Here is a 24,454-nt window from a genome sequence, read left to right as displayed (position 1 = left end):
GGCCCCCAGCTGACAGCCAGTGAGAACATGGGGACCTCAGTCCCAGAAGCCCAGAATTCGATTCTGCTGAAAATCTGAATGAGCTTGAAAGAAGCTTCTTCCCAGAGCCTCCCAGTGAGAGCTCAGGTGGCTGACACCCTGTGAAACCCAGAGGTGAGGGCTGGTGGAGCCATCCTGGATTTCTGACCAGGATGATACGTGAAATAATGCATTTGTGTTGTTTTACGTTTCCAAGTTTGTGCCCATTTGTTATGGCAGTAACAGTACAGGGGCCACGTAAACAGACAGGTCTGGAGTGAAAGAGTTGGGGGCCAGGCACAGTGGCTCAAGCCTGTAATCCCAGCACTTTGAGAGGTCGAGGTGAAGGGATCACTTGAGCCCAGGAGTTCAAGATGAGCCTGAGCAACATAGGGAGATCCCTATGTTAAATAATACAACAATTAGCTGGGGGTGGTAGCGCATGCCTGTGGTCCCAGCTACTGAGAGAGGTTGAGGTGGGAGGATCGCCTGAGCCTGGGAGGTCGAGGCTGCAGTGAGCTGTGATTGCGCCACTGCACTCCAGCCTGGGTAACAGAGTGAGACCCTGTTTCCAAAAAAAAAAAAAAAAAAAAAAAAAAGCTAAGAGTTGGGAGTGCATACAGGGCTGGAGGTGACAGGGTTGGGTGCTGAGTGGACAGATGGAGCTAGAGCATAGACAATGCCTGAATGAGAAAATCAAGCCTGGTAGACTTAGGCAAGAGCTAGCACAGCCAGCTGTCATGCTCAGAGCTGGGACTGGGGGCCCTTGCCATGGTCCAGTTGGCAGGGGCTTGGGGATAAATGCCGAAAGGAGATGGTGGTGGTAGATGTAAGAAAGAAATTTATTTCCATATGGTGCTTGGGGCAGGGTCTGATGGGGGTACAGGCAGGTGCTCCCCGGTCCCCACCCCTACACCTGCCGGGAGGGCCTGAGGATGTACAGTAAGTGGGTCTTTCGGGGGGACAGCCTGGAGTGGGAGGAGCTCTCGGTCCCCTCCTCTAGGACATCCTCGTGGGTCCCCTTGCGGAGTCCATCCCGGATGGCCTGCAGGCGGTGTCGCTTCTCGCTGAGCCAGTGGCCGCCCTCCAGGGCATCCTGGTGGGACCTCCGCCGTGGCAGCTTAATGATCCAGAAGGCCACCCGGGGATGGAGTTCTGCATGGAAGCTGTCCATGGCCTTCTGGATGGGTACCAGGGCCTCCTTCTCCTCCATCCTGGGTACCTGGGGAGGAAGAACAAGGAGACTCTCTCATACTCCAAATAGCACCCCAGGATGGTCAGTCCCCACTAACCTATTCAGCCCACTTTGCAGATGACAGGATGCTTTGTGGGTTCAAAAGCCCTGTTTGAGGTTTACAAAGCACTTGGGTTTACACTTAAGGATTACAAATACTCTGAGGTTTGTAGAATGCTTTGGGATTGGAAAATTTGTTTGAGGGCTTTCAAAAGGGAGGAAATAGAGCACTTCAGGGATTATAATGCCTGTTGGGATTATAGAGCACTTTAGGATTAAATCCTCTCTGAGGTTTAGAGGGTAGCAGTTTGAAATGTACAAAGCACTTTGGGACTAAAAGCTCTTGGGTTTACTGAAGACTCATGACCATAAATGCAATGTGTGATCCTTCATTGATCATGAATCAAAAGCTTTCAAGGACAGCTTTGAGTCGAGGGAGAAAGTTTGAATATGGACTGAGTGTCTATTCGGTCCTTGCAATTCAAAGGGTGGGCTGCTGTTGTGAGGTATGCAAATTAATAGGTCCCACCCCACCCAGACCTGCTGAGTCAGTCTGCCTTTTAGTAAGATGAGGTCTGAGAAGCCCTGCAGGAGATTGTTAGGTGTTAAATTGTTTCCTTCTGGCCAGACACGGTGGCTGGTGGCTCATGCCTATAATCCCAGCACTTCGCGAGGCTGAGGTGGGCAGATCACTTGAGGTCAGGAGTTTGAGACCATCCTGGCCAACATGACGAAATCCCATCTCTACTAAAAATATGAAAATGAGCTGGGTATGGTGGCACGCTCCTGTAATCCCAGCTACTCGGGAGGCTAAGGCAGGAGAATCACTTGAACCTGGGAGGCAAAGGCTGTAGTGAGTCAAGATCGTGCCATTGCACTCCAGCCTGGGCAACAGAGCAAGATCCAGAAACTATATTCTTTCCTCCCCAGATTCATATTTTGAAATCCTAACCTCTAATACATTAGAATGTGGCCTTATTTAGAACTAGGGTCATTGCAGATATAATTGGTGACGATGAGGTCGTTAGGTTGGGCCCTAATCCAACATGACTGGTGTTCTTTTTTTCTTTTTTTTTTTTTTGAGATGGAGTCTCGCTCTGTAGCCTAGGCTGGAGTGCAGTGGCACAATCTCAGCTCACTGCAGCCTCCGCCTCCTGGGTTCAAGCAATTCTCCCACCACAGCCTCCAGAATAGCTGGGATTACAGGGGCATGCCACCATGCCAGCTAATTTTTGCATTTTTAGTAGAGACAGGGTTTCACCATGTTGGTCAGGTTGGTCTCGACCTCCTGACCTCAGGTAATCCGCCCGCCAAGCCTCCCAAAGTGCTGGGATTACAGGTGTGAGCCATTGTGCCTGGCCTGTGACTGGTGGTGTTATGCTAAGGGAAAATTCGGACACAAATGCACACAGGGAGTACAGAAGATGGAGACAAAGGCAGAGATCAGGATGATGCTTTCATAACCAAAGAACACCAAAGGTGGCCAGCAAAGCACCAGATTGTCCCTCACAGCCTCAGAAGGAACCAGCCCTGCTGACATCCTGATCTTGAATATCCAGCCTCCAGAATTGTGAGACCATCAATTTCTGTTTGAACCACCCAGTTTGTGGTACTTTGTTACAGTAACCCTAGCAAAGTAATACCACAGTAACAGTTGGATAGGCCAGACATGGTGGCTTATGCCTGTAATCACAGCACTTTGGGAGGCTGAGGCGGGTGGATCACTTGAGGTCAGGAGTTTGACACCAGCCTGGGCAATATGGTGACACCCCATCTCTACTAAAAATACAAAAATTAGCCAGGTTTGGTGGTGTGTGCCTGTAATCCCAACTATTCGGAGGCTGAGGCGGGAGAATCTCTTGAATTTGGGAGGTGGAGGTTGCAGTGACCTGAGATTGTACCACTGCACTCCAGTCTGGGTGACAGAGTGAGACTCCACCTCCAAACAAACAAACAAACACCCAAAACAGTTTGATAGCCACATTTTCTTGGGTGTGAACATGGTACTGTGGGCCAGGTGCGTTGGCTCACGCCTGTAATCCCAGCACTTTGGGATGCCAAGATGGGTGGATCATCTGAGGTTGAGAGTTTGAGAACAGCCTGGCCAACATGGCAAAACCCCGTCTCTACTAAAAATACAAAAATTAGCCAGGAGCGGTAGCACACACCTTTAATCCCAGGTACTCAGGAGGCTAAGGCAGGAGAATCGCTTGACCCCAGGAGATGGAGGTTGTGGTGAGCCGAGATTGTGCCTGGGTAACAGAGTGAGACTTGGTCTCAAAAAATAAAATAAAATAAAATAAAGAAACAAAATGGTAGTGTGGTCTTGTGGGAGAATATATCAGTCTCAGGAGTGTCTGCTGAAGTATTTATGGGTGAAGTGTCATGATGTCAGCCGTTTACTGTTATATGGTTCAGAAATAAAAAAAAAATACAAATAGATAAAATGTTAAGAAGCTACAATCTAGGCCGGGGGTTCTCAACCGAAGTTTGGAGAGATTTTTGGGTGTTAAAATCGGTGCAGGTGAGGAGGCTACTTCTCTTTTTTTTTGGAGACAGAGCCTTGCACTGTCACCTGGCTGGAGTGTAATGGTACAATCTCGGCTTACTGCAACCTCTGCCTCCCCAGTTCAAGCAATTCTTCTGCCTCAGCCTCTTGAGTAGCTGGGATTACAGGCGCCTGCCACCACGCCCAGCTAACTTTTTGTATTTGTATTTTTTATTTTTTTGAGACAGCGTTTCACTCTTGTTGCCCAGGCTGGAGTGCAATGGCACAATCCCCTCTCACTGCAACCTCTGCCTCCCAGGTTCAAGCATTTCTCCTACCTCAGCCTGCCAAGTAGCTGGGGTTAGAGTTGCCTGCTACCACGCCCTGCTAATTTTTTGTATTTTTGTAGAGACAGGGTTTCACCATGTTGGCCAGGCTGGTCTCGACTTCCTGACCTCAGGTGATCCACCTGCCTTGGCCTGCCAAAGTGCTAGGATTACAGGTGTGAGCCACCATACCCAGCCTATTTATTTACTTATTTTTTGAGACAGAGTTTTGCTCTTGTTGCCCAGGTTGGAGTGCAATGGTGCTATCTTCACTCACTGTGACCTCCACCTCCTGGGTTCAAATGATTCTCCTGCTTCATCCTTCCGAGTAGCTGGGATTACAGGCATGCGCCACCATACCTGGCTAATTTTGTATTTTTAGTAAAGACAGGGTTTCTCCATGTTGGTCAGGCTCGTCTCAAACTCCTGCCCTCAGGTGATCTGCCCGCCTCGGCCTCCCAAAGTGCTGGAATTATAGGCATGAGCCACCGCTCCTGGCCATATTTGTATTTTTTTTTTTTTTTTTTTGAGATGGAGTCTCGCTTTGTCGCCCAGGCTGGAGTGCAGTAGTGCGATCTCGGCTCACTGCAAGCTCTGCCTCCCAGGTTCACGCCATTCTCCTGCCTCAGCCTCCTGAGTAGCTGGGACTACAGGTGCCCGCCACCAAGCCTGGCTAATTTCTTTTGTATTTTTAGTAGAGACAGAATTTCACTGTGTTAGCCAGGATGGTCTCAAACTCCTGACCTCATGATCTGCCTGCCTCAACCTCCCAAACTGCTGGGATTACAGGTATGAGCCACCTCGCCTGGCCCCATATTTTGTATTTTTAGTAGAGATAGGGTTTCACTGTGTTAGCCAAGCTGGTCTTGAACTCCTGACCTCATGATCCCCGTCTCTGCCTCCCAAAGTGCTGGGACTACGGGTGTGAGCCACCGTGCCCAGCAGGAGGCAACTTCTCTCTAGTGGGTATAGAGCCCAGGGATATTACCAAACATCCAACAGTGCACAGGGCAGCTCCTACAACAAAGATTATCCAGCTTCACGTGCCAATGATGCCAACCTTGAGAAATTTTGGTTTATGGAAAAGAGACTGTAGGGATATTTATTGTATTTTTTTTTTTTTTTTAAAAGACACATGCACATGTATGTTTATTGCAGCACTATTCACAATAGCAAAGACTTGGAACCAACCTAAATCTCCATCAGTGATAGACTGGATAAAGAAAATGTGGCACATATATACCATGGAATACTACTTGGCCACAGAAAAGAATGAGTTCATGTCCTTTGCAGGGACATGGATGAAACTGGAAACCATCATTCTCAACAAACCAACACAAGAGTAGAAAACCAAACACTGCATGTTCTCACACACAAGTGGGAACTGAACAATAAGAACACATGGACACAGGAAGGGGAACATCATGCACCAGGGCCTGTTGTGGGTGGGGGGCCAGGGGAGGGATAGCATCAGGAGAAACACCCAATGCAGGTGACAGGCTGATGGGTGCAGCAAAACACCATGGCACATGCACCTGTGCAACAAATCTGCACGTTCTGCACATGCACCCTAGAACCTAAAGTATAATAATTAAAAAAAAACTCATAAAAATACTATGTCTTAATATAACTTACTGTACCACGGATTTCTTAGAAACTAAGGTAAGTCATTAAGAAAACGATACAGGCCAGGCGTGGTGGCTCATGCCTGTAATCCCAGCACTCTGGGAGCCCAAGGCGGGCGGATCATGAGGTCAGGAGATCGAGACCATCCTGGCTAACACAGTGAAACCCCGTCGACTAAAAAAGACAAAAAAATTAGCTGGGTGTGGTGGTGGGCGCCTGAGTCCCAGCTACTTGGGAGGCTGAGGCAGGAGAATGGTGTGAACCCAGGAGGCAGAGCTTGCAGTGAGCTGAGATCGCGCCACTGCACTCCAGCCTGGGCAACAGAGCAAGACTCCGTCTCAATAAAAAAAAAATTCTCTTGCCTGTAATCCCAGCACTTTGGGAGGCCAAGGTGGGCAGATCACCCAAGGTCAGGAGTTCAAGACCAGCCCGGCCAACATGGCAAAACCTCTTCTCTACTAAAAATACAAAAAGCAAACAAACAAAAGACACATTAGCCAGATGTTGTAGTGCATGCCTGTTATCCTTGCTCCTTGGGAGGTTGGGGCAGGAGAATTGCTTGAATCTGTGTCAGAATTAAAATGCTTATTTCTTGGTGTCGCAAGGAAAAATCAGCATTCAGACAAAAAGTTTTCTCAGCAAGGCAATTTTACTTTCTGCAGAAAGGGTGCTGCCCATCAGCAATCCTGCCGCAAGAGCACAATGAACAAAGAAAGGCAGGAATATTTGTCCCTTATGTGTTGGGTCCTTACTGCTATGTCCTGTCTCCATTGGTTGGAGCTGGATCTCACAGTCTAAGCTAAACCCAATTAGCTAACAACTTAAAAAACTTTCTTAAATAAGTAAAGGCAATGAAGAACAAAGGAAAAGAGGAAGTTGCTTGCGAAAAGACTTAGAGAAGTAATAACATTTCCTAATGAGGAAGGGGCATAAGCTGTGAGCCGGGACATGCTTGAGCATGTCGAGACCAAATATCTTGGTTAAAGTACAAGGACACAGGCCGGGCGCAGTGGCTCACACCTGTAATCCCAGCACTCTGGGAGGCCGAGGCGGGCAGATCACGAGGTCAGGAGATCGAGACCATCCTGGCTAACAAGGTGAAACCCTGTCTCCACTAAAAATACAAAAAATTAGCCGGGCGTGGTGGCGGACGCCTGTAGTCCCAGCTACTAGGGAGACTGAGGCAGAATGGTGTAAACCTGGGAGGTGGAGCTTGCAGTGAGCCGAGATGGCTCCACTGCACTCCAGCCTGGGGACAGAGCAAGACTCCGTCTCAAAAAAAAAAAAAAAAGTACAAGGACACAGAATGTACTTATTTCCTTATATCTAACAACTACATAAGATACAGTTTAAGAAAGCATTATTAACACAAAGCAAAGAGGCTTAAAAAAAGTTAGTTTTAAAAAAACTATTATCTCTAACACTTATGATTTATTATTTAATAAAAAAAAAAAAACTTTACAGAGAAACTTTTTACTTTCCACAACCTGGAAAGTGGAGGTTGCTGTGAGCCAAGATGGCACCACTACATTCCAGCCTGGGTGACACAGGGTGACTCATTTCCAAAATAATAAAATATGTTTAAAAAAAAAAAAACTTTTCTGTAGGCTTGAAATTTTATTGATTGATTGATTGATTGAGACAGAGTCTCACTCTGTTGCCCAGGCTAGAGTGCAGTGGCATGATCTGGGCCCACTTTAGCCTCAACCTCCTGGTCTCAAGCAATCCTCCCACCTCAGGCTCCTGGGTAGCTGGAACCACAGCACGCACCACCACACCTGGCTGCTTTTTTGATTTTTTTTTTTTTTTTTTTTGGAGACAGAGTCTTACTCTGTCCCCCAGGCTGGAGTGCGTGGCATGATCTTGGCTCACTGCAACCTCTGCCTCCCGGGTTCAAGAAATTCTTCTGCTTCAGCCTTCAGAGTAGCTGGGACTACAGGTGCAGGCCACCATGCCCGGCTAATTTTTCGTATTTTAGTAGAGACAGGTTTCACTGTGTTGCCCAGGCTGTTCTCGAACTCCTGAGCTCAGGCAATCTGCCTGCCTCAGCTTCCCAAAGTGCTGGGATTACAGGCATGAGCCAGAGTGCCTGGCCTACTTTTTACATTTTTTTGTAGAGATGAGGACTTGCTGTATTGCCCAGGGTGATCTCAAACTCCTGGGCTCAAGTCATCCTTCTGCCTCAGCCTCCCAAAGTTCTGGGATTACAGGTGTAAGCCACTGCGCCTGTCCTGAAATTTTTAAAATAAAATTTTAAATAAACATTTTAAAAATGAAGATATTGCATGGGTGTACATGGGTATCATATGGATTTATCAAGCTCTTTTGGTTTCTTAAAACTTTTCAGGATTAAAAATATCCTGATTTTGCAAAGCACTTCATGATTACAATCACTTGTAGAAGTTTACCAAAGGTGGCCGGGCATGGTGGCTCACACTTATAATCCCAGCACCTTGGGAGGCCGACGCAGTTGGATCACCTGAGGTCAGGAGTTTGAGACCAGCCTGGCCAACATGATGAAACCCTGTCTCTCTAAAAATAGAAAAATTAGGCGTGGTGGCAGGTGCCTGTAATCCCAGCTATACAGGAGGCTGAGGCAGGAGAATCGCTTGAACCCGGGAGGTGGAGGTTGTAGTGAGCCAAGATCGCGCCATTGCACTCCAGCCTGGGGAACAAGAGTGAGACTTCAAGAAAAAAAGAAAAGTTTACCAAAGGTGAAATACACAAAGCATTTAGCATTCATAAAGCTCTTCAGTATTAAAAATGACATATTGGGCCAGGCGCAGTGACTCATGCCTATAATCACAGAACTTTGGGAGGCCAAGGCAGGAAGATCACCTGAGGTCAGGAGTTCAAGACCAGCCTGGTCAACATGGTGAAACCCCGTCTACACTAAAAATACAAAAATTAGCCAGACGTGGTGGTGTGTACTTGTAGTCCCAGCTACTTGGGAGGCTAAGTCTGGAGAATCACTTGAACCTCAGTGGCAGAGGTTGCAGTGAGCTGAGATTGTGCCATTGCACTGTAGCCTGGGTGACAGGGTGAAACTCCATCTCAAAAAAAAAAAAAAAAAATCACATTTTGGGCTGGGTGTGGTGGCTCATGCCTGTAATCCTAGCACTTTGGGAGGCAGAGGTGGGCGGATTGCCTGAGCTCAGGAGTTTGAGACCAGCCTGGGAAACATGGTGAAACCCCGTCTCGACCGGGCGCGGTGGCTGGCTCACGCCTGTAATCCCAGCACTTTGGGAGGCCGAGGCGGGCAGATCACAAGGTCAGGAGATCGAGACCACGGTGAAACCCCGTCTCTACTAAAAATACAAAAAATTAGCCGGGCGCGGTTGTGGGCGCCTGTAGTCCCAGCTACTCGGGAGGCTGAGGCAGGAGAATGGCGTGAACCCGGGAGGCAGAGCTTGCAGTGAGCCGAGATCGCGCCACTGCACTCCAGCCTGGGCGACAGAGCGAGACTCCGTCTCAAAAAAAAAAAAAAAAAAAAAAAGAAACCCCGTCTCTACTAAAAATACAAAAATTAGCTGGGTGTGGTGGTCTGTGCGTGTAGTCCCAGCTATTCAGGAGGCTGAGGTGGAAGGATCATTTTAATCTGGGAGGTGGAGGTTGCAGTGAGCTGAGATTGTGCCACTGCACTCCAGCATGGGTGACACAGCAAGACTCCATTCTCAAAAAACAAAACAAAACAACAACAAAAAACATTTTGGAGTTTATAACGGAGATGTTTACCAACCACTTTGGGATAGATTGAAAAATACTCTGAAGTTTGCAGAGCACTTACTTTGAGACAAAAACACACTTTGGGGTGTATGAGGGTGAAGCTTTCCAAGCCCTTAGAATTAAAAACCCTTCTTGGTTTATAAGACATTTTGGTGCTCATAGAAACACTTGACTATTATGTAGTTAAAAAAAAAAAAAAAAAAAAAAAGGGCCGGGCGCGGTGGCTCACGCCTGTAATCCCAGCACTTTGGGAGGCCGAGGCGGGCGGATCACAAGGTCAGGAGATCGAGACCACAGTGAAACCCCATCTCTACTAAAAATACAAAAAATTAGCCGGGCGCGGTTGTGGGCGCCTGTAGTCCCAGCTACTCGGGAGGCTGAGGCAGGAGAATGGCGTGAACCCGGGAGGCGGAGCTTGCAGTGAGCCGAGATCGCGCCACTGCACTCCAGCCTGGGCGACAGAGCGAGACTCCGTCTCAAAACAAAACAAAACAAAACAAAACAAAACAAAACAAAAAAAAAACCCACTTTGACACTCACAAAGCCCTCTACGGTCTACCAAACCCTTGGGGATGTATTCTGAGGTCGAAAAATCTCATTTCTGACAGTTGGATTGCCCAGCTTGAGAGACGGCAAAACAGGCTCAGAAGGAGGAAGTTCCACACGGAGGAGAAGGAGGGTCAGTTCTTCTTGTCCTCCTAAACTACAGAAAATGTTAGGGCCTCGCCAGGCACGGTGGCTCATGCCTATAATCCCAGCACTTTGGAAGGCCAAGGTGGGCAGATCACTTGAGGTCAGGAGTTCGAGACCAGCCTGACCAACATGCAGAAACCCTATTTCTACTAAAAAAAATACTAAAAATTAGCTAGGCATGGTGGCGGGCGCCTGTAATTCCAGCTACTAGGGAGCTTGAGGCAGGAGAATTACTTGAACTCGGGAGGCAGAGGTTGCAGTGAGCTGAGATCATGCCACTGCACTCCAGCCTGGGCAACAGAGTGAGACTCTGCTTTAAAAAAGAAAAAAAAAACAAAACCAAAATGTTTGGGCCTGACACTTTGACGGCGGGGCATGTCCTAACCTTCAAGTCACCCTCGAAGCTCCCCTCTGCTGGTTGGATGGATGCCACCATATTCTCGGAGATCAGCACCTCTCCTGTCTTGTTGTCGGTCATCTGTGAGGATCCAATGAGAGAGTGAGAGCAAACCTGCTTTCCTCCTCTGCCCTCCTTCCCTCCCAACAGATACTGCAGCACGAGGGATGAAGGGATGGAGGGATCCCACAGGGACACCAGGAAGGGCTTCCCTGCATAGGCACCTTGTCGATCTGGAGGTGGCTGGAGAGGGTGTTGTTCCCCAGCTGGTGCTCCTGGTTCTCCTCTTTGTGGTAGTTCCTAGGGAGGCCCCGGAAGTCCATGGGGGCAGAGAAGAAACTGTCTATGCCCCGAAGCAGGTTACCCTGGGGCCAGAGGAGGGACTGGTGAGCTGCTGGACCTCACATCTCCCCAGTACAGCCCCTTCTGCAGCCCTGCTAGGATGCTCCCGAGGCCTGGCCCCAAGTCCCTCCCATCCCCTTTACTTTCTGCCCTCTGATACTTAGGGCCTAACCTCCGGCCTCCATCTCCCATCAATTCTGTCTCTATTCTCAGTCCCATTGCCTTACTATCCCTGTTCCTCTTCTGTCCCCATCCCTCTCTCCTCCTGTCTCTTTCCCCAGTCTCTTGTCTCTGTCCCATCTCCCTCTCTCTTTGCCTGTTACCTTTCCTCTCTTATTTATGCACGTATATCTTTATTTATTTAGAGACAGGGTCTCCCTGTTACGTCATCCAGGCTAGAGTGCAGTGGTGCGATCATGGCTTACTGCAGCCTCGACCTCCTGGGCTCAAGGGATCCTTCTGCCTCAGCCTTCCAAGCAACTGGGATTACAGGCGCATGCACCTGCAACTATTTTTCATATTTTTTTGTACAGATGAGGGTCTCACTATGTTGCCCAGACTGGTCTCCAACTACTGGGCTCAAATGATCCTTCTGCCTCAGCCTCCCAAAGTGCTGCGATTATAGCCTGGGCCCAGCCCCTTCCCTCTTCCTATCTCTTGGTCTCCCTGTTGCCCTCTCTCTCTGTCCCTTTGACTCTCATCCTGCCTGGCCCCCTGCCTGGCCCGGAACCATCTCCCACTCTGCGTCCCTGAACCTCTTCTCAGTACTTCTTTCCCCATCCCTCCGCTATCACTTACTTTCAGGAAAAGTCGGCTGAAGCCTTGGAGTAGGCTCTGGAGGCCTGTAAGACCCAAGGAGCTCTCTTGGGCATCAGCATCGTGGATAGGGGCTGCAGTGGAGGGGGTCACCAGGGCAGAGAGGAGCAGCAGCAGGACCAGCCGATGCCGCATTGTGGGTGCAGACGGGGAGGCTGTGGCAAGGGTCGGGGTCAGAGCCCCGGGCAGTGGCCACGCCCCCACCCAAGACGCCCCTCTCCAGCACCTTGCCCAGGCCGCCTCCCCAGTTCAGGCAACTCTCACACCGCGCTCATTTCCCCCACTGCTGCTTTCTTCTATTCCCACACCCTCCACCCTGCCAGGCCCCCTCTTCTCCCAGGTCCGGCTCTTCTGGGTTCTGTCTCATATACTTTTTTTTTTGAGACCGAGACTCTGTCGTCCAGGCTGGAGTACAGTGGCACAATCACGGCTCACTGCAGCCTCGACCTCCCCGGGCTCAGGTGATTCTCCCACCTCAGCCCCCCAAAGTAGCTGGGACCACAGGCGCGCACAACCACGCCCGGCTAATTTTTGTATTTTTTGTAGAGACGGGGTTTCGACACATTGCCCAGGCTGGTCTCGAATTCCTTAAGTGGTCCGACCACCTGGGCCTCCCAAAGTGTTGGGATTACAGGCGTAAGCCACAGCACCCGGCCTCATCCAATGGTCTTTTCCTCACTTTCTCCCACATTCACGACCAGATCTCAATCCTCACCTTCTCCCATACCCCGCCCCTTCTTCTGGGCTCCGTCTTTATGCTAGACCACAGCCCGGTCACCGGACTCCCGGATTCCGGCCGCCCACGGACTGTTAAACCCGAACAGTTATGGTCTCGAGCCCAGGTCTGGTCCAGAGCGTTGGTTGCGCTACGCGAGCCGTAGCCACGCCCCTATTGTCTGACTACGCTCCAAACTTGCCGGCCTCACCCAGGAGCCCCGGCCTCTATTCCATGACCACGCCCTTGGTGACAGAGCCACGCCCCATCCTTCGTTCACCACACCTCTTAAGCCAGAGCCGTGAGTTCATTCCCTGGCCACGCCCACGCCGTCAGACCACGCCCCTGTCAGTTGACCTCAGTCCTGGAGACCAAGTCCTGGAGGTGTTCTCTGCGGCCCTCGTTTCGGAGTCCCGCCCTATCTCAGATGGCCACGCCCCTTGGCTGAAAGCCACACCCCTGCACTGGGCCCCTCCCCTGCGTCCCAGATCTTGCCCTCAGCACCCCGAGTTCCAGGACTAGGCTCCTCTTACTGGAGACACCTGAGTACGAGCAGCCCTTTTAGTTCTCACTCTAGTTGTGTATCGGTCTCGGAACCTTTTCTCCGTGTCCCTTCTGGTTTTCCCGCTCCGGTTCCACTAAAAAGTCCCGTTCTCTCCGGAAACCCTAAATCCAGCCGTATATTTCATCTGCCAAGGAACCCGGAATCAGACTTCCCTTTTCCATGAGGACCTCAGGTCCGGACTCCAGCCCCCTCTAGTCCCGTAATTTTGAACACCCAGCCCTTCACCCTTAAGGGACCGGGCCCTAAGTCATCTTCTCTCAGGCACCAAAGCGCTCTTCCCCGTCCTGGGACAGCCGCCAGCCGTCTCCAGTCCACTAGAGCCTGTAGATGAGGAATCTGCACCTACGTGGGCCTCCAGTAAACTCCCGGTTGTCCTACCCTCAACTCTTAACTGTGGTGAGGTCACAAGGAAACCATGTTGTCATAGGAATCAGTCAAAACTCATCCCCAGACCCCAATCCTCAAAACAACAACAACACACAAAAAAAACCCTTAGGGCGGAGCAGTAAAGATTCTTTGTATTCGTATCACTTCCACACCCCCAATACACAAACACTAGAGGGTAGCCGGGATTCCAGGTGCCCAGCCCCGTCCCCTCTCAGACCTAGGAGCCCATATCTCCAGCCCCTTCCTCTCCCAGATCCAGGAGTCCCAGCACCCAGCCTCTCCTCCCTCAGACCAGGAGTTCCTGGCTCCTATCAGCCTTTTCCCTCTGACCTGGAGTCCGAACCCCCAAACCCCCTCCTTTCCCAAGCATCCAAATCCTGAGTTCCTACCAGCCCCGAGATAGACTAATCTCTCCCAAAGCAAAAATCCTCCCCCAAACTGTCACCGTCGGATCCCCCTTCCCGCTGTCCGCTGGCCGGGCCCGCCCCCCCCTCCGGTCCCTCCCACTTTTCCCAAACAAAGCTCCCGGCAACTTTGTCCCTCGCAGCGCCCCGCCCGCCCGCGGCTCCCCAGCCCCAGGCCGGGAGGTAGGAAGGCGCCGGCGGGAGTCGGGGATCCTGCTTTGGGGTGTGTGAGTTGGGGTGGGGAGTTGCTGGTTAGGAGGTGAGGCGTGCCTTTGCGGGACCGTCTCTGAATGGTTCGCAGTCTTCTTTTGCCCGGGGGCCCGAATTTGCGCCGGTGACCGAGCCTCAGTGAGGAGTGGGAACTCTGGCGGAGTTAGGGTGCCTGCGGCTGGGTCTGAGTTTGGGCGTGCGCGCAGTAGCGGGTGCGGGCCAAGGGCGCTGGCGGGGTGTGGGGCGTGCGAGTGTCTGCGGCGGTGTCACTTTGGAGTGAGAAGGACCCCGTGTGTAATCTGGGGGGCATTTGGTCCTTCTTACGGAGAAGGGAGGGCCTCTGGGGTGGCCGAGGTGAGGTTACGAGGCTTTCTGGATCTTAAGCCTTGCCTCTTTGGAAGTTTAGGGTCTGGGGCGGGAAATTAGGGGGACCTTTCTTACCCGGCTCCACCGTCCCTTTGTCTGGCCACATGGGGGAGGGCTGGGCTGGGATTTTGGCCTACGGGGGTCCTGAACGCCGCAGCGCCGCTGGGCTTGGCCCGGGGTCTTTGTCTGCTAGGGTCCGCGGGAGGAGGGGAATAGGGGCCTGGACTCTGGGGTCCTGGGAAAGCTGTGGAGGATATGGAGCCTCCAGGGAGGCGGGATCTGACTGTATTGGAAAAAGTTTTCCCTGTTCCCGGCCTCCGGAAAGTCGCTGGGAACTTGAGTTGGATCAGAGCCCACGGCGCACGGGGGAGGGGAGGGGCGGGGCCCGGTGCCGGAGGGGAGTCGCCCTGGCCGGCAAGCCCCTCCCCTGATGGGGGTTGTGGGAAGCTGGGGGAGGGGACGCCTGGGCCCTTTGTTCTGGCTCTCCTGATGGCAGGGCGCCCCAGTCCCCCAGCCTGTGGTTCTGTGTGTCTCTCCTGGTCTCGGCCTCAGCTGCTGCCCTGAGTCTCTGTCCCTACCTTCTCTAGGTCTCCGTCTCCCTCTTTCTGGGTCTCTGTTGCCCTCTCTCTGGGGCTCTGGCCCCCTCTCTCTCTGGGTCTCTGTCCCTCTCTCTCTCTGGGTCTCTGTCTCCCTCTCTCTGTGTCCCTGGCCCCCTCTCTCTGGTCCTTGTCCCCCCCTCCCTGGTCTCTGTCCCCTTCTTTCTGGTCTCTGTCTCTCCCTCTCCCTGGGTCTCTGTCCCTCTCTCTGGGTCTCTGTCCTCCCCATCTCTGTCCCCCCTCCCTCTGGTCTCTGTCTCCCCCCACTGGGTCTCTGTCCCCCCCCGTCTCTGTCCCCCCTCCCTCTGGTCTCTGTCTCCCCCCACTGGGTCTCTGTCCCCCACCTCACTGGGTCTCTGTCCCCCTCTCTCTCTAGTCTCTGTCCCCCTCTCTCTCTCAGTCTCTGTCCCCCCCCGCTGGTCTCTGTCCCCCACCTCACTGGGTCTCTGTCCCCCTCTCTCTCTAGTCTCTGTCCCCCTCTCTCTCTGGGTCTCTGTCCCCCCCCCTCGCTGATCTCTGTCCCCCTCTGTCTCTGGGTCTCTGTCTCCCCCCACTGGGTCTCTGTCCCCCTCTCTCTCTGGTCTCTGTCCCCCTCTCTCTCTGGTCTCTGTCCCCCTCTCTCTCTGGTCTCTGTCCCCCTCTCTCTCTGGGTCTCTGTCCCCTTCTCTCTCTGAGTCTCTGTTCCCGTCTCTCTAGACCTCCCCTCAGTCTTATTTGGCCCCTCTTCTTTTCTGGCAGCTGCTGCTCACATCCTAGCACCTGTTCTTGGAGTGGGACTGGGAAAGTTTCACCCACACCTTCCTTCCCCACCACTAGCTTTTGCCTCCTGTCTTCTTTTTTTTTTTTTTTTTTTTTTTTTGAGACGGAGTCTTGCTCTGTCGCTCAAGCTGGAGTGCAGTGGCGCAATCTCGGCTCACTGCAAGCTCCGCCTCCCGGGTTCACGCCATTCTCCTGCCTCAGCCTCCCGAGTAGCTGGGACTACAGGCGCCCGCCACTGCGCCCGGCTAATTTTTTCTATTTTTAGTAGAGACGGGGTTTCACCATGGTCTCGATCTCCTGACCTTGTGATCCGCCCGCCTCGGCCTTCCAAAGTGCTGGGATTACAGGCGTGAGCCACCGCGCCCGGCCAACCTCCTGTCTTCTTTAAAACCCATAATTCATACCCGAACCTTTAGCCCTCATGGCCCTCGGCATTACTCTGGGGTAATCACTCTGGGGTAATCATTGTGACTTCATCATAATTGAGTTCCTCTGGAAACTCTGAGAACACTCCCATCCTCAGCTTTCCCAGAAACCCAGCTCCTTCTCCTCCTTCAGACTCAGGAGTCCAGGCCCCAGCCCCTCCTCCCTCAGACCCAGGAGTCCAGGCCCCCGGCCCCTCCTCCCTCAGTCCCAGGAGGCCAGGCCCCAGTCCCTCCTCCCTCAGACCCAGGAGTCCAGGCCCCAGATCCTCCTCCCTCAGACCCAGGAGTCCAGATCCCCGGCCCCTCCTCCCTCAGACCCAGTGGTCCAGAGTCCCAGCCCTCTCAGCTTCAGGTCCCTTGAGGGTGGGGTTTGGGGGAAGCTTGCTGAGTTCTGTGTTCCTCCAGGCCCAGATGGGGGAACCCCGGGCTGGGGCCGCCCTGGACGATGGCAGCGGCTGGACGGGCAGTGAGGAAGGCAGTGAGGAGGGTACCGGCGGCAGCGAGGGGGCTGGGGGTGACGGGGGCCCGGATGCAGAGGGGGTGTGGAGCCCAGACATTGAGCAGAGCTTCCAGGAGGCCCTGGCCATCTATCCACCCTGCGGCCGCCGGAAAATTATTTTGTCCGATGAAGGCAAGATGTATGGTGAGTCTACTTCTGTCTTTTGCCCTGGCCCCCACTGATGAATAATGACAGTAACCAAGGTTTCTGGAGCACTCAGACGTAGGAGCTAGCATCACCATTTGCACAGATGAGGAAACTGAGGCACAGCTGGGTTAAGTGATTTGCTTATAGTTGCACAGAGCTGGTTCGGATGAGCTGAGATTTGAACCCAAGCAGTCTGGCTTCCATGTAGCTGAGGGGACCGGCAGCCCAGTTGCCGCAGACCTTTGGGGACTCTTGCTGCTTTCTTCTTTCCTGGTGTCCCTGCCGTGGGGAAGTTCTGCTGAAAGTCTAACTAACTCTATTCCGTCTTTGAATCTTCAGGTCGGAATGAACTGATCGCCCGCTACATCAAGCTGAGAACAGGGAAGACCCGAACTCGAAAACAGGTCTCGGAACGGACTTGTGGGCTTCTGTCCGGGATGGGCTGGTCTTCTCAGGGTCATCCTCATATGGGCAGGTTCAGGTTCAAGGAAGAAGCTGCTTCCTGTGTGTTTGTCTGTCTTCTCGGCGTGTGTGTTAGTCCGTTTGTGTTGCTGTAAAGAATTACCCAAGGCTGGGTTATCTATTTATTTGTTTATTTTTTGAAATGGAGTCTAGCTCTGTTGCCCAGGCTGGAGTGCAGTGGCCCGATCTTGGCTCACTGCAACCTCTGCCTCCTGGGTTCAAGCAATTCTCCTGTCTCAGACTCCTGAGTAGCAGGGATTACCATGCACTACCATGCCCGGGTAATTTTGTATTTTTAGTAGAGATGGAGGTTCACCATGTTGTCCAGGCTGGTCTCGAACTTCTGACCTCAGGTGATCCACTTACCTTGGCCTCCCAAAGTGCTGGGATTGCTGGGATTACAGGCGTGAGCTACCGCACCTGGCAAGACTGGATAATTGATGAAGAAAAGAGCTTTAGGCTGGGCCAGTGGCTCATGCCTGTAATCCCAGCACTTTAGGTGAGTGGATCAGGAGGTCAGGAGATCGAGACCATCCTGACCAACATGGTGAAACCCATCTCTACTAAAAATACAAAAATTAGCTGGGAGTGGCAATGTGTGCCTGTAATCCCAGCTACTCGGGAGGCTGAGGCAGGAGAATCGCTTGAACCCGAGAGGTGGAGGTTGCAGTGAGCCGAGATCATGCCGCTGCACTCCAGCCTGGCGACAGAGCGAGACTCCGCCTCAAAAAAAAAAAAAAAAAAAAAAAAAGAAAGAAAGAAAGAAAAGGCTTTATTTTGGCTCACAGTTATGCAGGCTGTCCAGGAAGCACGGAGCTGGCATCTGCTCCTGGTGAGGCCTCAGGAAGCCTCCAATCATGGAGGAAAGGGTAGTGGGAGCAGGCCTGGCACATGGAGAGTGGGAGCAAGAGAAGAAAGACAAAGGTCCCAGACTCTTTTTAAACACCCAGATCTTTTTGTTGTTTTTTTCTTTGGAGATGGGGTCTCGCTCTGTTGCCCAGGCTAGAGTGCAGTGGCACGATCTCGGCTCACTGCAACCTCCCCTTCCCGAGATCAAGCGAATCTCCTGCCTCAGCCTCCTGAATAGCTGGGATTACAGGCCCGCGCCCCCATGCCCAGCTAATTTTTGTATTTTTAGTAGAGATGGGGTTTCACCATGTTGGTCAGACTGGTTTCGAACTCCTGACCTCAGGTGATCCACCTGCCTTGGCCTCCCAAAGTGCCGGGATTACAGTTGTGGGCCACTGCGCCTGGCCAGTTTTTGTTTTTGAGACAAAAGTCTCACTGTCTCCCAAGCTGGAGTACAGTTCCATGATCTCAGCTCACTGTAGCCTCCGCCTTCTGGGTTCAAGTGATTCTCCTGCCTCAGCCTCCCAAGTATCTGGGATTACAAGCACGCGCCTCCACATCTGGCAAATTTTTATTTTTTTTGTTTTTGTTTGAGAGAGAGTTTTGCTCTTGTCGCCCAGGCTGGAGTGCAGTGGCGAGATCTTGGCTCACTGCAAGCTCCACCTCCCGGGTTCAAGCGATTCTCTTGCTTTAGCCTCCCAAATACCTGGGATTACAGGCACACCTCACCACGCCTGGCTAATTTTTTGTATGTTTAGTTAGTAGAGGTAGGGTATTGCCATGTTGGGCAGGCCGGTCTTGAACTCCTGACCTCAGGTGATCCGCCTGCCTTGGCCTCTCAAAGTGCTGGGATTACAGGCGTGAGCCACTGTGCCTGGCCCTAATTTTTGTATTTTTAGCAGAGACAGGGTTTCACCGTGTTGGCCAGGCTGGTCTTGAACTCCAGACGTCCAGTAATCCGCCCATCTAGGCCTCCCAAAATGTTGTGATTACAGGTGTGAGCCACTGCGCCTGGTCTAAACCAGATCTTGCATGAACTGAGTGAGAAGTCACTCATTATCAAGGAGATAGTGCAAAGCTATTCATGAGGCGTTCGCCTCCATGATCCAATACCTCCCACCAGGCCTCACCTCCAACACTGGAGATGGCATTTCAACATGAGATTTGGAAGGGACAGATGTCTGAACTGTATCAGCACATCTGTTCATGTGCTCTCGCTGTGCCTATTTGGGGATAGTTTTTCTAGCGGTTGTGTTAGACCCAGGGGAGCCACAGACAGCATGATGGAGGGGGAAGGAGGCCTGGATGGGATGGGTCCCGGGAGGATCCGTGGTGTTTGAGAGCTTCTTTATGGACATTTGTGTTTGGGTGCTCCTGAGACGGCTCTCAATCTTCAGTGTGTTTGTCACCTTTCATGTTCCAGCAGCTCAGTGAGGCACCTGGAGGGAGAGAAGGGGTAGTGAACACAGGGGCGGTGGCTGTGGCCTGAATCTGCTTCTCCATTGATCCTTCCAGGTTTCTAGTCACATCCAAGTTTTGGCCCGAAGGAAATCGAGGGAAATCCAGTCCAAGTTGAAGGTAGGGACCAAAGCAGACATCCTGAGAGGGGGACAGAGACTGGGGGTGGGGGACCAAGACCCAGAAAGAGAGGGACAGAGACTGGGGGTGGGAGACAGAGACTTAGAGGGGGGAGGACCGAGAGCCAGAGAGAAAGGGACAGAGACCCAGGGAGAGGGGGACAGAGAGTTGGGGGAGGGGACCGAGACCCAGAGAAAGAGGGACAGAAACCCAGAGACAGAGGGGGGCAGAGACCTCAGGTGAGGGACCTCTGTGGACAGGGCGGGGGGTGCAGTCATCCAGGAGGGGAGTCAGTGGCCCATAAAGGGAGATGCCTAGGGATGGTGGTGTGGTTGCTGAGACCCTGGGCAGGGAGCGATAGCATGGAGAGGGCTGAAGGTTTTTGCTCAGGGCAGTGGGAAGGATGAGCCATCGGTCCCCTCCCTTCACCACTGTTCCTGTCCCCCTCGCTTCCCTCTGCTCCCGTCCCTCCTTTCCCTCTTCCTGGTGGTCTCATTTCTTCCCCAGTCTTGTGCTGTGAAAGCCTCCTCTTCATCTCCGCTGGTTGGTTTTCCTATTTCCTGGCCTTCGTGTGATCTGCCTACTCTTTGTGCCCAGAAATCTTCATTCCCTGGTGGAGATTCCTCATTCATTTCCTTTTCCTCATCCTTTGGATTTCCTGGTTCCTCTTGGCCAGAGACCCTCATTTTCTTCCTCCTTCTGGGTGTGCGGGGTTTTTCTGTCTCTTTTTCTGGACTTGGGGACAGTCGCTTCCTGTTTTTGTTTTTTGTTTTTTGTATCCAGCAACTTTCCCTTTCTTTCTCTCTAGGTCTGAAACCCTTCCCTTCTGGTCTGTTCTCGACCTTCTCTGTTCCCTGTCTGTTCTGTCTGGATTAGGAAACATTCACCTCGTCTTCCCGCTGGCTCTGAAATTCTCATTTCCTGTCTCCTGGACATCTGGGAACCTTCTGGCTTTCCTTGTTCTAGAAACCCCCATCACTGTCTTTCTGGGCAGGGAGCCCCTTTTCCCCTCCAGGGCTGGCCACTTCCACTTCCTGTTCTGCATCCATCCCTTGGCACTGCTCAGCTCAGGGTGGCAGGGCTGTGCGGGCGGGTAGGGCAGGGAGGTGGGGGAGTCCGGGCCGCACTTCCTAAGTCATGTTTTCTTTCCTCCTTTGGCACCCTCCCCCACCCCCACGGGCAGGCCCTGAATGTGGTAAGTCCCCTTGCCCATCCTCCCACCCACGCTCACTCCAGACTAGTGCCCCGTCCCTGAGGAGGGGCAGAGGGTTGTGGTGAGAGGTTCAACCCTTCCCCAACCCAACCCTTTGCCATTTTATTTTCCGTTTTTTCTTTTTCTTGGAGACAGGGTCTTGCTCTGTCGCCCAAGCTGGAATGCAGGGGTGTGATCTCCACTCACTGCAACCTCTGCCTCCTGGGTTCCAGTGATTCTTGTGCCCCAGCTTCCCTAGAAGCTGGGATTATGGGTGTGCGCCACCACACCTGGCTAATTTTTGTATTTTTAGTAGAGACAGGGTTTCACCATGTTGGCCAGCCTGATATTGAACTCCTGACCTCAAGTGATCTGTCCGCCTCAGGCTACCAGAGTGCTGGGATTACAGGCGTGTGCCACCACGCCCGGCCACCAACCCTTTGCCTTGACTCCCCACTTCTGTACCTCCCCATCTTTGCCCCACCCTGGCACCACCCCCCTCTTGCCATGTTGACTGGGATGCTGCTCTCACATGAACTTCCGCCTCCTCCTCTAGGACCAGGTTTCCAAAGACAAGGCTTTCCAGACAATGGCGACCATGTCCTCTGCCCAGCTCATCTCCGCGCCTTCCCTGCAGGCCAAACTGGGTCCCACCGGTCCTCAGGTGGTCCAGGTTGGGGATTGTGGGACTTGGGGGCAAAGGGGGATGGATGGGGCTGCAACTGTCCACAGGGGACTGACCAGCCATTTTTCTTTGTGTCCTATCCAGGCCTCTGAGCTTTTCCAGTTTTGGTCTGGGGGATCTGGGCCCCCCTGGAATGTTCCAGAGTGAGTACTATGTGTCCTGGCTCGGCACCTGCCCCCCACCCTCACACCCCCACAGAGACCTTTCTCACTCCACCTTCTAGCTCCCATCTCCCCTCATTTATTTATTTATTTATTTATTTATTTATTTATTTATTTACACGGAGTCTTGCTCTGTCGCCCAGGCTGGAGTACAGTGGTATGATCTCAGCTCACTGCAACCTCCGCCTCCTGGGTTCAAGCAGTTCTTCTGCCTCAGCCTCCTGAGTAGCTGGGACTACAGGTGCCTGCCTCCATGCACGGCTAATTTTTGTATTTTTAGTAGAGATGAGGTTTCACCATGTTGGCCAGGCTGGTCTTGAACTCCTGACCTCGTGATCCACCCGCCTCAGCCTCCTAAAGTGCTGGGATTACAGGCATGAGCCACCGTGCCCAGCCTCTATTAGGTGGTTCTTGGACCTGAGGGTAGAACAGAGGTTATAATTAATCTTCTCTTAGATTCAGAAGGAAGAAAATGTTTCCCAGAGGTAAGTGGGAGTGTCCTTTTCAGTTCTGAGAGAGCCTTGAGGTGACAGGATATGTTTCTAGCCTATAAGAATAGAAATGGGGCCGGGCGCAGTGGCTCAAGCCTGTAATCCCAGCACTTTGGGAGGCCGAGACGGGTGGATCACGAGGTCAGGAGATCGAGACCATCCTGGCTAACACAGTGAAACCCTGTCTCTACTAAAAAAAATACAAAAAACTAGCCGGGCGAGGTGGCGGATGCCTGTAGTCCCAGCTACTCTGGAGGCTGAGGCAGGAGAATGGCGTGAACCTGGGAGGCGGAGCTTGCAGTGAGCTGAGATCCGGCCACTGCACTCCAGCCTGGGCGACAGAGCGAGACTCCGTCTCAAAAAAAAAAAAAAAGGAATAGAAATGGGCCCCAGAAAATGATGAGAAGTGCTTTTTTTTTTTTTTTTTTTATACAGGATATTCCTCTGTTGCCCAGGCTGGGGTGTGGTGGCACAATCATGACTCACTGCAGCCTCAGCCTGCTAGGTTCAAGCAATCCTCCTGCCTCAGCCTCCTGACTTGCTGAGACTACAGGCGTGTGCCACCACGCCTGGCTAATTTTTTGATTTTTTGTAGAGACGGTGGTCTTGCTGTGTTGCCCAGGCTGGTCTCGAACTCCTGGGCTCAAGTGATCCCACTCCCTGGACCTCCCAAAGTGCTGGGATTACAGGCGTGAGCCACCGTGGCGGGCTGGGGGTGCATTTTTCAGCCCAGAGAAGAACTGATGGATCCAGGCTAGGCATTGATTGGCTAGTGTGGCTGCAGGACGGTGAGGCAGGAGTGTTGACCGTATTGCCAGAGAAAGAGTGCAGTGAGGGCCGGGTGCAGTGGCTCACGCCTGTAATCCCAGCACTTTGGGAGGCTGAGGCGGGTGGATCACGAGGTCAGGAGATCGAGACCATTCTGGCCAACATGGTGAAACCCCATCTCTACTGAAAACACCAAAAAAAAAAACCACACAAAAAAATTAGCTGGGTGTGGTGGCAGGCACCTGTAGTCCCAGCTACTCAAGAGGGTGAGGCAGGAGAATCGCTTGAACCCGGGAGGCGGAGGTTGCAGTGAGCCGAGATTGTGCCACTGCACTCCAGCCTGGGCAACAGAGCAAGACTCCATCTCAAAAAATAAGTAAATAAATAAATAAAGAGTGCAATGACAGGCTGTGGGATCTAGACTGGAAGAGAAGGAAGGTCACTAGGGAACCACTGCTGAATGGGGACATGGGAAGCATCAGATAAAGTACCTGGGGGCCGAGGGTTTTGCAGGGGAGGGTGCTGAGCTGGAGGGTGGGGGGTTGGGCAGGCACTGCACTGACGCTGGGGTTTCCACTTTTATGGAGCTGTTAGTCAAATGGGGGAAATGAGTGTTAAATAATCACCTGCATAAACAGAAAATTGAAGAATGTGTGAGGTGCTGTGAAGAACCACAGCAGGTTCTGGGGTGGAGGAGAAAGTTCTAGGGGTTTCTCTGAGAAGATAACATTGAAGCCTGGGTAGGACTTAGTCAGGGGAAGAATGGGAGTGGGAGGCCCAGCATGGTGGCCCACGTCTGTAATCCCAGCACTTTGGGAGGCCAAGGAGGGCGGATCACTTGAGGTCAGGAGTTCGAGACCAGCTTGGCCAACATGGTAAAACCCCATCTCTACTGAAAATGCAAAAAATAGCCGGGCATGGTGATGCACTCCTGTAGTCCCAGCTACTCTGGAGGCTGAGGCAGGAGAATCGCTTGAACCTGGGAGGCAGAGGTTGCAGTGAGCTGAGATCGTGCCACTGCACTCCAGCCTGGGCAACAGAGTGAGACTATCTCAAAGGAAAAAAAAAAAAAAAAAAAAAAAAAAGAATGGGAGTAGGAATATATTAGGCAGAGGCAATAGCACATGACAAGGTCCCGAGGTAGGAGATCTTGCTGGGTTCCAGGAATCTAGAGGAGGCCAGTCCAGTATTTGTTGAGTGCCTACTAAGTGCCTGATACTGTGCTTGGTTTGGGGGCACAGCAGTAAGACAGGTGAAATCCCTGCCTTCACGGAGCTTCATTTAGGGCTGGGAAGAGACTGACAATAAACATATAAACAGAGGATTAGTAAGAAAAGGAGGCCGGGCGCGGTGGCTCATGCCTGTAATCCAGCACTTTGGGAGGCTGAGGCGGGTGGATCACTTGAGGTCAGGAGTTCGAGACCAGCCTGACTAACATAGTGAAACCCCGTCTCCACTAAAAAAATACAAAATTAGCTGGGTGTGGTGGCACAGCCTGTAATCTCAGCTACTTGGGAGGCTGAGGCAGG

At 52.3% G+C, this 24,454-nt stretch overlaps 2 protein-coding genes across 17 annotated transcripts in view; one reads left to right on the top strand and one right to left on the bottom strand.

The window, feature by feature from the left end:
- Positions 1-842: 842 nt before the first annotated feature.
- Positions 843-14,671, bottom strand: DKKL1 (dickkopf like acrosomal protein 1). 3 transcript variants are annotated; one of them, XM_050772513.1, is made up of 5 exons: positions 14,389-14,671; positions 11,649-11,821; positions 10,733-10,873; positions 10,497-10,589; positions 843-1,240 (listed from the first exon to the last, which is right to left on the bottom strand). In XM_050772513.1, the coding sequence occupies exons 1-5, from the start codon at positions 14,417-14,419 to the stop codon at positions 929-931; spliced, it is 750 nt and encodes a 249-aa protein (XP_050628470.1). In that variant the 5' UTR covers positions 14,420-14,671; the 3' UTR covers positions 843-928. The 3 variants fall into 3 exon arrangements, with proteins under 3 accessions (XP_050628470.1, XP_050628473.1, XP_050628472.1); XM_050772516.1 differs by lacking the exon at positions 14,389-14,671 and adding an exon at positions 12,667-12,827; XM_050772515.1 differs by lacking the exon at positions 14,389-14,671 and adding an exon at positions 12,382-12,537.
- The window catches only part of TEAD2 (TEA domain transcription factor 2), a 25,588-nt gene continuing 13,697 nt past the window's right edge, over positions 12,564-24,454 (top strand). The window contains exons 1-7 of one of the 14 annotated variants that reach the window (XM_050772462.1): positions 13,877-13,960; positions 16,499-16,736; positions 17,079-17,143; positions 19,566-19,628; positions 20,812-20,823; positions 21,377-21,484; positions 21,590-21,648. In XM_050772462.1, the coding sequence (XP_050628419.1) occupies positions 16,505-16,736; positions 17,079-17,143; positions 19,566-19,628; positions 20,812-20,823; positions 21,377-21,484; positions 21,590-21,648 (539 nt within the window). In that variant the 5' untranslated portion in view covers positions 13,877-13,960; positions 16,499-16,504. Of the gene's footprint in view, positions 12,683-13,841; positions 13,961-14,132; positions 14,302-16,498; positions 16,737-17,078; positions 17,144-19,565; positions 19,629-20,811; positions 20,824-21,376; positions 21,494-21,589; positions 21,649-24,454 lie in introns of those variants that run through there. The other 13 variants (XM_050772463.1, XM_050772459.1, XM_050772458.1 and 10 more) reach the window with 13 other exon arrangements.

The sequence above is a fragment of the Macaca thibetana genome, chromosome 19 (genome assembly GCF_024542745.1).
Source record: "Macaca thibetana thibetana isolate TM-01 chromosome 19, ASM2454274v1, whole genome shotgun sequence".
In the NCBI taxonomy this organism is placed as follows: Eukaryota; Metazoa; Chordata; class Mammalia; order Primates; family Cercopithecidae; genus Macaca; species Macaca thibetana.
The sequence above is the reverse complement of the archived record's forward strand: the minus strand, read 5'-3'. Positions and strand labels throughout refer to the sequence as shown.